At 53.1% G+C, this 13,880-nt stretch overlaps 1 protein-coding gene across 3 annotated transcripts in view; it reads left to right on the top strand.

The window, feature by feature from the left end:
* The window catches only part of ACTN1 (actinin alpha 1), a 96,509-nt gene extending 83,897 nt beyond the window's left edge, over positions 1-12,612 (top strand). The window contains exons 12-22 of one of the 3 annotated variants that reach the window (XM_055303618.1): positions 1,984-2,134; positions 2,636-2,744; positions 3,243-3,383; positions 4,413-4,595; positions 4,895-5,029; positions 6,177-6,356; positions 7,088-7,234; positions 8,213-8,293; positions 8,756-8,821; positions 10,059-10,217; positions 11,679-12,612. In XM_055303618.1, the coding sequence (XP_055159593.1) occupies positions 1,984-2,134; positions 2,636-2,744; positions 3,243-3,383; positions 4,413-4,595; positions 4,895-5,029; positions 6,177-6,356; positions 7,088-7,234; positions 8,213-8,293; positions 8,756-8,821; positions 10,059-10,217; positions 11,679-11,837 (1,511 nt within the window). In that variant the 3' untranslated portion in view covers positions 11,838-12,612. The remainder of the gene's footprint in view (positions 1-1,983; positions 2,135-2,635; positions 2,745-3,242; positions 3,384-4,412; positions 4,596-4,894; positions 5,030-6,176; positions 6,357-7,087; positions 7,235-8,212; positions 8,294-8,755; positions 8,822-10,058; positions 10,218-11,678) is intronic. The other 2 variants (XM_055303620.1, XM_055303619.1) reach the window with 2 other exon arrangements.
* The last annotated feature ends 1,268 nt before the right edge of the window (positions 12,613-13,880 follow it).

Genomic DNA, 13,880 nt, shown 5'->3' on the forward strand with positions numbered 1-13,880 from the left:
AGTCTTTTCCTCAGAACCTGGGCAAGGGCTGGAGTGGGATCCACACTGCTCCTCTGCTGGGGTCCTCCAGCCACTTCAGCTGGAGCCTCGGGCAGACCCTCCTGGCGGATGGATGCAATGTCTCCACACTCCCCCATTAGCCTCCATTGTGCTCTTCAGATCCTAGGCTGGAGACGGTTAGGGACAGCTATACCCTGTGGCCACTTGGGAGCAGTATGGCTTGGTAGGGGATGGAAGTGGGCTTGACTCAGCCTGAGGGGGCCAGTTCAGCTCCATGCCATGAGGACACAATGATGAGAGGTCGCTGCTACCCAGCCCATTGCACACGTATGAAATTCCGTATCTAGGTGTGCATGGTGCAGAATGGAAGTGGAGATTACCCCAGTTCACCCATGTGCTTCTATCATGGCCTCTCTGGGGCCAAGGCACAGCTCACAGGAAGGTGCAGAGCAGGGACTGGCCCCATCAGCCAGCAAGCCACCAGCTAGGACATGAGCATTGCTGACATGCTGGCAGTCATCGCTGGCACAGCCTCTGGGCAAAGCGATCTGGCTATGCATGCCTAACAGTGTTATTGCCTGCTGACCCAGGAATTCTTGAGACTGTCTAAAGCATTCATCTTAAATGTGGGGAAATCACACGTCTAGAGATATTCGCTGTGAGACCCTCTCTAACAGCATAAGCGGAGAGGCCTGAACACCCCACAGGAGGGTGGCAAGTGGTCATGCCAGTGGTGGCTCAGCCTCCGGGGGAGGCACACATGAAACCTGGAGCCAGAGCAGAAACTCTGATGATGTGCTGCTGAATGTTTGAAAAGCAGGAAACACAACTTACATATATCTTCTGGTTTTAACACAGCAGCCATACAAGGAAAGACTGGAAAGGAGTTGATAAATAGGCTCATCTATAATTTTTTCCTCCTAAACCTGTCATATTAATATTCTGACCTAAAGAAAAAAAAGTAGAGAGGTGCCCAACTGGCTCTGTCAGAAGACTCTTGATCTTGAGGTTGTGAGTTTGAGCCTTGCCTTGGGCGTAGAGATGACTTAAAAATGAAATCCTTAAAAAAAAAAAAAAAAGAAAGGAATGCCTGGGTGGCTCAGCGGTTGAGAGTCTGCCTTCCACTCATGGCATGATCCTGGAGTTCCGGGATCGAGTCCCACATTGGGCTCCCTACATGGAGCCTGCTTCTCCCTCTGCCTGTGTCTCTGCCTCTCTCTCTTTGTGTGTCTCTCATGAATAAATAAAATAAAATCTTAAAAAAAAAAAGAAAGAAAGAAAGTAGAGGGAAGGAAAGAAAGGCCACATTGGGTGCAGTCTTTTCACTTCCAGAGCCTGAGCAGGGCTGAACATCCCTGACAGGCCCAGATGTGGAGGGTGCACATGTGGGCAGAGCCAGGGCAGCCCCTGTCCTGTACCAGGTGCTTCACAAGACAGCTGGCAGACATTCATATATCAGTAGTCCCAGGAGGTTCATTCCTCATCCCATTTCCTCCTGGGAAACTGCAATCCAAGAAATGCAAACCTTGCTCCTAAAGAGAGGGCAGTGCCCCTATCAGTCAGAGGAGGTCATGGCCACTGATGGATCAGGTGTAGAGTGCACTGGACATGCTGACCCCATCCTGAGAGTAATTAAGGGGAGCAGTCCCTGCAGGGCTGCTGGGAGCTAGCAACAGTAGCTGGAGAAACTCTAAAAGATGGGATACCCCTGCGGTGCCTGGCTTGTTTTTTCCTGGCTATGCCACAGGGCTTAGTCCTGCATAGCCTTTGTATGTAACTACTCCTCATGGCCCTACACATGTTCCATAGAAAGTAGTAACTTCCCTGAGCCAGCCTCACAGTGGATGCTTTCTCAAACTGCAGATGATTGTTTGCTGTAGGATGGACATCTGGGGACGTACCCCCGGAAATGGGGCTCCTGGGGCCAAGAACATGGGGCCTCTAGCTTCTGCTCAGCCTTGTACCCCCTCTCTCCAAATCCAGGCAAAGAGGCTATGCTACGGCAGAAGGATTATGAGACTGCCACTCTCTCGGAGATCAAGGCCCTGCTCAAGAAGCACGAGGCCTTTGAGAGTGACCTGGCTGCCCACCAGGACCGTGTGGAGCAGATTGCCGCCATCGCACAGGAGCTCAAGTAGGCATGGCCTGGCAAGGGTTGGGGCAGTGGTGGGAAGTGGGGTGTAGCTATGAAGAGTGAGGAGGGTGATGGGTACAGTGGACACTTGGGTGGGAAGGGCGTCAATGCAGAAGATTATGAGTGTCCCCCCAGATGGAGAGTGAGCCTGTGACCCTACTGTTGAGGGCATCCAGTCACCTGTAACTAGCACAGGACCAGAGGATGACCAGGTTTGCCCATAGCTCTTGCTAGGTCTCAGTGGCTCGCTGCCATTGGGCACTGAGGTCAAGACTGGCATCGCCTCCAGCTGAGGTGTGGCAGGGGCCCTTAGAGAGAACTGGCCCAGCAATCTTCTGAAAGCCAAGGAGTTATGGGTGGGAGGGGCACCTGGAAGGTCTTAATGAAGGGAGCACGCCCAGCTTCCGTGTACCACTCACATCCCCCGACCCAGGGAGAGGAGAGTAGGCCATGCAGGTAACCCCCCGGGTCACCTGATTCTTCCTGTCTCTTCCCTTGTAGTGAGCTGGACTATTATGACTCACCCAGTGTCAATGCCCGGTGCCAAAAGATTTGTGACCAGTGGGACAATCTGGGAGCGCTAACCCAGAAGCGGAGGGAAGCTCTGGAGGTGAGGGCCCGTGAGGGAGATGGGAGACCTGCCTCTAGCAGCTTTGCGTGCCTGCCTCTTCCTGCTTTGTGATTCCCTTTGCTTTGGGCCAAAGGCTCCACTGTGTTCCCTGGAACTGCTCTGGCCTGACTGTTGAGGGTTCACTCTGGCACTGCATTGGGCATTGCATTGATGGAGATGCCTTGTCTCTGGCCCTAACCATACCTCATCCCCCTGGTTTAGTATACTTTGCAGTGCAACCCCAGCCATTTGAGAACTTTCCTATTCTACAGATCAGATGGGGGTCAGGCTGGGTGATCCCAATGTGGGATGGTCCATAGACCCTGTATTAAGAACCAGTGTCTCGGAGAACTTAGTCTGGTGCTTCTAGACTTAGACCCCTTGAGGCTGGCTGGGAGGACCTTGGAGTCTCTGGGGGTGGACAGGGAGTGGTGATTTTAGATATGACTCTGCTGAATATCTCCCTGTCCACCCCTTCCCCTCAACTGTCACTCCCAGCGGACAGAGAAATTGCTGGAGACCATTGACCAGCTGTACTTGGAGTATGCCAAGCGGGCTGCACCTTTCAACAACTGGATGGAGGGGGCCATGGAAGATCTACAGGACACCTTCATCGTGCACACCATTGAGGAGATCCAGGTGTGCTGCAAACCCCACACCAGTGGAGGCCGACTTCCCCAGGCACCTGTGGAAACCTCGCCCTGCAAACCTCACTCTGGCAGGACTTGTGTAGGGAGAGGATAGAGAGATGGGGGGAGCATCCAAAGATTTTATACATCAAAAGAATTACATTTTATTTATTCTGATTAGGTAATATATACAGATGGTATAAAATCTAGAAGATAAAAAGGGTATGCCATAAATTCTCTCTCCAACCCTAGGGCCCTCCCTAGAGAGAAGCAGTATGCCCACATAGTCTCTGTATATGCAAGCAAATATATTTACTTATTAATGCCTTCTTCCCCATACTCCTTTTTTTTTTAAGATTTTATTTATTCATGAGAGACAGAGAGAGAGAGAGAGAGAGAGAGAGAGAGGCAGAGACACAGGCAGAGGGAGAAGCAGGCTCCATGCAGGGAGCCCAATGCGGGACTCGATCCCGGGTCTCCAGGATCATGCCCTGGGCTGAAGGTGGCGCTAAATCGCTGAGCCACTGGGGCTGCCCTCCCCATACTCCTTTTTAAGACAAAAAGCATTTTTTATTATATACTGTATTCTAAACCTTTCTTTTTAACTTAATGTTTTGGGTCTCATTGCATAGCAATAAATAGCTTCCTTATTCTTTTATACGGCTACAGGGGATTAGATTGAAAGATTTTGTAAAGGAAGCCTAGGTTGCCGGAGGTTACCTGGGGAGGAAACACGGGGCACCCCTGTCCCTGATCCGACTGTGGGGTAGTGCACACTCTAGGGTAGTTGCTCCTGACTTCACCAGCCCTAACCATGAATCTGTTGCTTTGATGGCTCTGCCCTCACCTCCCCATGGCCAGCCCCACTCACCTGGTTCTCAGCCATGAGCATCCTTGGTTCATGCCTCTGGGTCTCCTAGCTGGTATGGGGCCAAGCCTCAGTGGCCCTTCTGCCCACCTCTATCCTGGGACCTGTAGGGCTCCCTTAGTTCATCTTGCCCACAGGAGACACCAGTCACTGTACTTCTCTTGCCTCCAGGGACTGACCACAGCCCATGAGCAGTTCAAGGCCACCCTCCCTGATGCTGACAAGGAGCGCCTGGCCATCCTAGGTATCCACAACGAGGTGTCCAAGATTGTCCAGACCTACCACGTCAACATGGCAGGCACCAACCCCTACACAACCATCACTCCTCAGGAGATCAATGGCAAATGGGACCATGTGAGTCCAAGGGCTGTGGGGGCATTGGCTGCCATTGTGAGTTTTATAAGGGCAGGGATTTTGTCCTTTTTTTGGTTGATTTTTATTGATTTTCATTGATTCTATTTTTTTCATTATCACATGGTTAGCACTCTTCTGTCAAGTTAAGGAATGATGGAATTTCTGGAACAGGTCAACTTGTTGACTCCTGTTCTAGTACTGACTGGCTCCTTCCCTTCATGGCTCCTCCATTTCCTCATCTGAAGTATGAGACAGGGGGCTGGCCCATCCCCAACGGCCCACGATTGTTCCCACCCCAGGTGCGGCAGTTGGTGCCACGGAGGGACCAGGCCCTGACGGAGGAGCACGCTCGCCAACAGCACAATGAGAGGCTACGTAAGCAGTTCGCAGCCCAGGCCAATGTCATCGGGCCCTGGATTCAGACCAAGATGGAGGTGGGTCCCAATACCGGAGGGGGGGATGGGGCTTCCACCCCTTCCCAGCACCATCCCAGCCCATCAGGCTTGCCCTGTCTCCTTCTAGGCAGGACCCAGGGAGGAATGCCGATCCTAAGCCCACAATTGGTCTGCTGCTGTACAGAGGGTGTGTAGCCTGTAGACTAGGCCAGTGGATTGATCCCAATCTCTGGTTTGGGAGCAAAGACCCACACCCAGATGTCACTGAAGAGCCACATGAGAAAGTCCCACAGAAGGATGAGTGCCTGGGGAACTGACTAGCTTATTTATCCTTTGGCTCATTTGGCTGACCAGGTCTCCCTTCCTCCTGAGCAGAGAGCTTTGTCAAAGAGAATGATCTTTCCAGAAAGAACTGAGCTTTGGACAAGCATGGAATTTTTTGAACTGTTGGGCCAGGTATTGGGGTGCTGTAGATGAGGGAAGGGGTACTGCTAGGGTTAGAGCATGGTGTCCCTCTAAGCTCCCTGAGGGCAGAGACTATGTCCAGTTCATATTCGTGTGTCTCTCACACCCACCCCACCTGCTTAGCACATGGTGCATAGTAGGTGCTCAGGAAATATCTGCTGGGTCCAATCAAGTGCACAGAGAGGGCTTTTACAAGCAAGTTTTGTTTACATGGATGAGGTATAGACAGAAGCGGTGCTGAGAGGACTGGCCCATGAGGCATGTAGGATTTAAGCAGGCTGAGGCAGGTACCCTAGGAGCAGGACAGCAGGTGCATGACCACGGAGGAGGCAAGTCAGGTGTTCTGAGGCTGCAAGGAAGCTGGCTCTGTGGGCAGAGAGAGAGTCCCCAGGATGGGTGATAGTTGGGAACAGGCTCACACTGGGGGTTAGAATGGCAAGCAGAGGAGTGAACATTTAGGTTAGGAACTGAACATGCAGCCCCTTTCTGAGGTTGACAGGTACCCGAGAGGTGTAACAATGCCTCCCATACCCCTCTATGATGCTGTTTCCACACCAAGGTGTATCCCTGCTTGTTCTCATCATTACCAGTGATGGGTTTCCTGGTGCTGGGATGGGAAATGAGAAGCCTCTGAGGGGCTGACCAATGACCTGGGTGCCCCAGCCCCTACCCCAGGGACAGAGTGGGGCAGTCTGACAAGGGCTTCCTTCTGGGTGAGCAGGAGATAGGGCGGATCTCCATTGAGATGCACGGGACGCTGGAGGACCAGCTCAGCCACCTGCGACAGTACGAGAAGAGCATCGTCAACTATAAGCCCAAGATCGACCAGCTCGAGGGTGACCACCAGCTCATCCAGGAGGCACTCATCTTTGACAACAAGCACACCAACTACACCATGGAGGTGGGTGGCACCCACCTTGCTTCTCCAGGAAGGGAGCTCCAGATCCCCTTCTGTCCCCTATCCCCTGGACTGGGACTTATTCATCTTCTAAGGAAAGTGGTCATAGGAGGACAAACTCTCACTTGGGAGTGAGGAGCTACTCACTGCTCCTCACCCCTGGAGCTCTGGGTCTTCATTTCCTTCTGACTCTCCCAGGGAGCTTGTCTTGAGAATGCAGATTGTCAGACTCCATCTCCAGAATTTGATTCACTAGGTCTGGGATGGGGCTGAGGAATCTAAATTTTTAAAAGCATCCTGGCAATTCAATGCAGGTGGCCTCCAAACACTGACTGAGGCACCTGCTTTCCAAGTGGTGAATTATTTGGGTCATGAAGGCTTGTGTGTGTGGCTCTAGAGTGGGATATACAGGGACTTACACAACTTACACAAGCTTCATTCTTTAATACTTCCGCCTACCAAACTTGGCTTACTTCCTGACCTGGCCCATGCTGTCAGTTTTGGTCTCTGCTATCTCAGGCAGAGGCCACCGCTCTGCCCATGCTTCCCCTTTCATCATCTGTGTCCTCTGTCCTGATGTGTTGTCCTTGTCCTGGTGATACTGTCAATCTGGATGAAGTCTGGCTCTGATTGCTTAGGCCATTTCAATAGGTGGGGGAGGAATAGCCAGGAACAGCCTAGGCCCAGGCCTGGGGCCCCTGGCTGACAGGCTCCTCAATCACCACCATCCCCAGCACATCCGTGTGGGCTGGGAGCAGCTCCTCACCACCATCGCCAGGACCATCAACGAAGTGGAGAATCAGATCCTGACCCGAGATGCCAAGGGCATCAGCCAGGAGCAGATGAATGAATTTCGGGCCTCCTTCAACCACTTTGACCGGGTGAGAGCCCCTCCCCCTACACTTGGAGCAGTCCCCGGCCCCTGCCCCAAAGCCCCGGGGGGCACTACCCAGGAGATGGGCAGCCGTGCTGGGCCAGTTCCTGGGCAAGGGAGGAGGAGGCAGAGGAGGAGGAAGGAGAGCGGGAAGTGCTATCATCCTGCTCTGACTCTTCGCACCTCACAACTGGCCTTAGGAAGCCTGTCCTGGTGTCCTGTGAATTTCCCTGCTTTTCTGGAGCAAGAACTCATGTAGTGAGCGGAGCGAGGATCTTTGGCCCCTGGCACTTGCTCTCCTGTCTGAGGAGTTGGCCCTTGGGCAGCTTCAAGGGCAGGCCTGCTGTCCCCTGGCTTTGGGAACTAATGCTTGCCTTTGCCTCAGGGCAGAGGAGCAGAGCCTCCCTCCCCTGCCCCCACCCCCCAGCAGCCTTTGGGAGACTCCATGGGGACATCGGTGGTGTTAGTCCTGGGATTTCATTCTAGCTCTGGGACAGGCTGGGCTTTACATGGGCTGTCCTCCCAGTGCCCTGGGGCTTCTGGGTAGCCAGAGGGGTAGGAGCATGGGGTTAGGTGCTGCCCACCACCCCTGCCTGCTTCACCGTCCTCCAGCCTCCTGGGTGGGTGAAGCCCTCTTGGAAAGCTGGGTCAGGGCATTGGGGCTGGGGTGGGCTGGGCACTTCTGGGGGAGCTTCTCACCCCCATGGCTCACCATGCTCCCTTCTGGCCTGCTTCCCGGAGCAGGGCTGTGTGTGCCAGGGAGAGGGCACCCTCTGGACCACGTCTGTGTGTCTAACCGTGTGCACTTTTATTTCCCCTCCTCCCCTGCCCTTTCCACCCTCCACCCTCTCCATCCGCATGCCTTTGTCCCTGTGTCTCCCCACACACGCCACCCTCCACCCGGGGCATGGCCCACCCCCCTCCCCTCACGGCCTCCACCTCCCTGGCACCGCATGGCTCGCTGCCTGGCGCACGGCGGCCTCAGGATCACTCCGGCACGCTGGGTCCCGAGGAGTTCAAAGCCTGCCTCATCAGCTTGGGTTATGATATTGGCAACGACCCCCAGGTACTCGCCTCCTGCATGGAGCACGCTCAGGGGTGGCATCCGGGGCGAGAAATAACGCGTTTCTCCTTTTTCTTTTCTCTCTCTGTCTGGATCTCCCTGTCTCCCCTTTCCTGTGGGCCTTGGGGCTCATCCTCTCCCACTGTCCCTACTGGGCCCATGTCGGGCTCCTCTTCCCACTGCTTCAACCTCTGACTTCTGCCCTCGATCGTCTTTCGTGGGAACCTGCTCGGGGCCCACCTCCCTCTCTCCTCGTCACTCTCCATCCTGTGGACGGACTTCTGCATCTCCCTCCTCTCTCCTCCCTGTGGATGTGTCTCCTGTGTTTCTTCTCCCTCCCTAACCCCCCAACCATACACTTCGACTTCCCCTTCCGGCCTTCTGTGCCCTGTCTTCTGGCCCTGGGCTGGCCCTTCCTCCTCCTGCCTCTGACCCTCCTGTGTCTTGGTGCCACTGCCCCCACAGAAGAAGACAGGCATGATGGACACGGATGATTTCCGCGCCTGCCTTATCTCCATGGGTTACAACATGGTAATGTAAACCCCACCCTCTATTCTGACGAGGGCCAGCCAGCTGGCCAGAGAGGCCAAGTCCAGGCCAGGGCAGGCTGGAAGCTCTCAGGCTAGGGGCTGCTCTCCCTGGAGGGGCCTCAAGATTCTGGTCTGTGGGAAGATGACGCCCCGAAGGCGGGGCCCAGCCTCGTGGCCTGTGTGTGTCCCAGAGGTCTGTCTGGCCTTCTCACCTTGGTCTCTGCTGGCGTATTTTTTGGTACTTACTGTGGAGATGGACTTTTTCACTGACGTGGTGGATAGCAGGGCTGGCTCCAAGGCTAACAGTAAGGACTGGTGGTTTGGATTTCCTGGGTCGGGTTTGACTCTACTTCCATCTTTTATGAAGCACAGAGATTTCTGCCTCTGCCCTGGTGGTGGCTCCAGCCCCACCTGTCACCCCTTGGCCTTCACAACCTTCTCAGTTGTCTGCCCTCAGGCAGGCCTTCTAAGCAGAGCAGAGCAGGGGCCTGAGCTGGGCAGCCAGGCAACTCCTGGGCCATGGTGCAAAATGCAGAGCTTGTGGGCTGCCCAGGGCAGGGCAAGGGCACAGGCTCTAGACACAGTGAACCCAGGAGTAGGTCCTAGCCCTGCCACCCCCAGCTTGGGGACTGGGATGAGGTGAGGGAAACCCTGCAGGACTGTGGTCAGGGTTAAATGAAGGAACTTGCATGGGTGCCGCACATGTGTCTGACACACAGGGAGTACAGCGTGGTAGGGAGGACACAGGCCTTGGAGCCAGACCATCCAAGTTTAAATCCCAACTCTATTGCCTACTGGCTGTGTGACCTTGAATGAGTCACCAAGCCTGTCTGGGCCTCAGGTTTCTTATCTGGAAACCTGATGGAAATAATAATGACTTGTGTCATATGGTGGTGGGGAGGGTGAAATGAAATGAAACACATGCAGCAGTTGGAAGAGTGCCTCTTGCACCAGTACGTGCCGTGTGCTGGCAGCCATGATAGCTGTGGTCAGCATTGTCACTCTTTGCTCCTGAGGGAACCTGTGAGTGGGGCTGGGAGGCCTGAATTAAGTCTTCATTCTTGGGTGTCTTGTCCCTGTGATGCCCTCAGGACAGCCCAGGCTAGGTCAGGGGGCTGCTGTGCTCCCCCTAACAGCCTCAGGCTACTCTGAGCCCCAGGGGCTTCAGGTCCATATGAGAGATTCCCAGCAGGCTGTGGCTGAGAGGATGACAGGCCTGGGTTGGCTCTTCTCTCCAGGGAGAGGCAGAATTTGCCCGCATCATGAGCATCGTGGATCCCAACCGCCTGGGGGTAGTGACGTTCCAGGCCTTCATCGACTTTATGTCTCGGGAGACGGCCGACACAGACACAGCCGACCAAGTCATGGCCTCCTTCAAGATCCTGGCTGGGGACAAGGTGGGTCTACCATGGCATGGGTGTTGTGCAGGGGCTACTTGGATCTGGAGGGGAGGTCAGATCCTCCCCTCACTGTGGCCCCTTCCTCCCACTGGGCCTCCTTCACTGTGGCTCCTTCCTCCCACTGGGCCTCCCACGGCTGTCCACCTCTATCGATTTTTGTAATGCTTTAGGATCAGATTGTGTTAGGACACAATATGAGCTTAAAGGGGTCTCCAGCCAGGGTGCGGGACTCCTTCACTCATGGGATGGAGTGATGAGAGTAGAGCTGGGTAGAGGGGAGTGGGTATGTACCCTAGTGATGGAAGGGCGATCGGAGAACTCAGACTTCACCCTTACATCACTCTGGGCACCGGCGTGGAAGGATGGCGGGGAGCAGGAGGGAAGCATGTCTCTCATTTGTCGACCTGGAGCTGCAGTCAGTTCAGTTTCCCAATTTCCCAAGTTCCCCGCAAAGCCCTGCCTGGCCATGGGAAAGTGGGAACACCGGGGGAAACTGGCCAAGCGGGGGATGTCTAGAGGCCATATTTCCTTTGTACAAAATCCATAGGGTGATCCTTATACCACCCTTCCTTCAGACTGAAAAGATTCAGTTAATAAAAAGCAAAAGCCAGTGGGGAGCATTAATTTCTGAAATGTGTCGATCTATAAGGGAAAAAGACAACCTATGGAGGTTTCTAAAGGTCTGATTTAAGTTCAAGGACACCCTAGTAGAGCCCTAGCCCTTGGAGCCAGAATGACCCTAAGGAGCCTAGTTGCCTGACTTTTGGAGTGACCTGAGGGCAACCCCACCTTCTTGAGACTTGGGACTCTGCCAGAGTCCCACCAGTTCCTAGGGGACTCTGGCAGAGGTGGGCCATGGGGTTGGGGGCCACCCTGTGGGTCAGAGCCTCCGATTGAGCACTTCTGGAGCCTAAAACTCCCAAAATAAGCAACTCCCCAGTAGACCTGCCATGGGCAAGCAGAGACTGGGACTGGGAGCGAGGCCAGGTGGGGGCAGGCCCACATCTTATAAACATGGTTGACACAGCTGTCTGCCTGGTGATGTCCCACTTGGATGCTCACCGTTTTTGCTGAAATTACACGACCTCCAGAGCGCTCGCTTGAGCTGGTGCGGGGTCCCACTATGTTTCACCAGAGTACCTGCTGGTGTTGCTTTAGTCCGTGGCTACTGCAGACTAGAGTCATACATGAAATTAGAGGTGCAGTTAGCACTTGGATTAGCTCAGAAGCAGGCCAGCATATGTATGGACATGGCAAACAGATTTAAAATGAATGTATATTTTGTAAATACACACATGTGTAGCCTCCTAAACACGTGTGTACGTGATACACCTGTGGATGTGTGTGCGCACACCCCTCTCTAACCAGAAGCAGAAGGGAGGGGACGGGGTCGGGTTGGGGTACCGCTGCCTCCAGTGACCCGATGGTGGCCGCGGCCACCCTGCGCTCTCTCCGCAGAACTACATCACCGTGGACGAGCTGCGCCGAGAGCTGCCCCCCGACCAGGCCGAGTACTGCATCGCGCGGATGGCCCCCTACTCGGGCCCCGACGCCGTGCCAGGTGCTCTGGACTACATGTCCTTCTCCACGGCGCTGTACGGCGAGAGCGACCTCTAACCTGCCCCCGGCCAGCGCCCTCATTGCCCGCTGTACGCCCCCCGCCCTGCGCCCCCCGCTGCCCCCCTCTCTCGCCCGGGTTAGGTCTCCTTGCTCAGCTTCCAGCCGGGCACCAGCTGGGACCCCACGTGGCATCGAGCCTCCCTGCCCGCCAAGTGACAGTTTACAAAATTATTTTCTGCAAAAAAGAAAAAAAAAAAAAAGTTATGTTAAAAAAAGTAAAAAAAAAAAACAAAAACAAAAACAAAAAAAACCACATATTTTATTATAGAAAAAGTATTTTTTTCTCCACCAGACTTAAATGGAAAAGAGGAAAAATTAACTGTTTGCACCGAAACGTTTTGTTTTGTTGTGACATAGGAAAATAACCAAGCACAATGTTCTATTCCATACTTTTTATCGATTTTTTTCTCTCTGTGTATCATCTGCTGTATTCATTTCTCCAATCTCATGTCCACCTTGATGTGGGGGTGGGAGGGTGGGGGTCAGGGGGGATCTTGTCAGAAGGCACATTGGTGCATGTGTGTTTGCTAGCTCACTTGTCCATGAAAATATTTTATGATATTAAAGAAAATCTTTTGAAATGGCTGTTTTTTAAGGAAGAGAATTTATGTGTCTTATCTTCTCATTTTTAAGTCCAGAGGTATGGTTAGCACACACTTTTTTCCCCTTTAGTTTTAATATTACCTATTAGAAATGGTCAAAATGAGATTGGAGAGTGTAGATAACTTTGATATTGTTTGTCACACACCATATTAAAACAACAGCACTCCCATGATGGCTCTTGCCTTGCTCCTTGCTTACCGTTTTCCAGAAGTGTGCGTGGGGTCAAGGATGATATGGGGCACCTGTACCCAACCCTAAAAGGTTTTTGACCCTGGCGCATTCATTTCTCATACACCTTGCTATCTACTTTTTTTTAAGACTTTTAAAAAATTATTTATTCATGAGAGAGAGAGAGAGGAAGAGAGAGGCAGAGAGAGAAGCAGGCTCCATGCAGGGAGCCTGACGTGGGACTCGATCCCGGGTCTCCAAGACCAGGCCGTGGGCCAAAGGCAGGTGCTAAACTGCTGAGCCCCCGGGGCTGCCCTGCTATCAGTATTTTAAACAAGAAAAGGTGATTTCCTCAGAAGGCTCCTATGAGTTGAAGATGAGGTCATGGATGTGTAAGGAAGGGACTCTAATGATAAGCCCTGCTTTTGTTTTCTCTGGCATTGGACAGCTCGGTGACATCCGTGTGCCCTCCTTCCTTTTATTTTTGCTACAGGGGAACACACCGAACTGTCTCAGTAAGAGTCCCCTCGGCCCTTGCTATTCAAAATGTTCTGCAGTTGGGGTGGTTCAGCCTGGGTGGTTCAGTCAGTTAAGCGTCTACCTTCAGCTCGGGTCATGATCTCAGGGTCCTGGGATACAGCCCTGCGTCAGGCTTCCCAAATAGGGAGCTTGCTTCTTCCTCTCCCTCTGCCCCTCCCCCCACCTTGTATTCTCTCTCTCAAATAAAATCTTTTTCTTAAAAAAAGGGAAAGCCAATGCAGTAATACAGAGCTCCTAGAATCTTAGAACATTCTAGAATACTCACTTGTCCAGGGAAAGAGCCAAGAGGACTGTTCAGAAGTAAGGACATGGAGGTAGAGGTTGGCATTTGCTTTGGGAAATGACACTGGTTTTACCACTGTCTGGTAAAAAATGTCCAGTGAATGCTCAGTGTCCATCTGCTGTGGAACAAGGCCAGAGCCTGGTCTCAGGGTCAAAGTCCTTTTGAGAGAGGCTAATACACAAGATGCCCTATTTTAGCTATTTACAGATGAGTCCAACCGAGGGCACAGTGCTATAAGAGTTGAGGAGAGGGAGAAATTGTTCTAGCCAGAAAGTTTCCTGGGTACAAGGTACAAGCTCTTTACCATCCCACAGTTGTTTTTAAGATTTTATTTATTTATTCATGAGAGACACAGAGAGAGAGGCAGAGACAGAGGGAGAAGCAGGCTCCGTGCAGGGAGCCCGATGAAGGACTCCATCCCAGGACCCCAGGATCACACGCTGAGC

Source organism: Nyctereutes procyonoides, unplaced genomic scaffold, assembly GCF_905146905.1.
Source record: "Nyctereutes procyonoides isolate TBG_1078 unplaced genomic scaffold, NYPRO_anot_genome, whole genome shotgun sequence".
NCBI classification, from domain to species: Eukaryota; Metazoa; Chordata; class Mammalia; order Carnivora; family Canidae; genus Nyctereutes; species Nyctereutes procyonoides.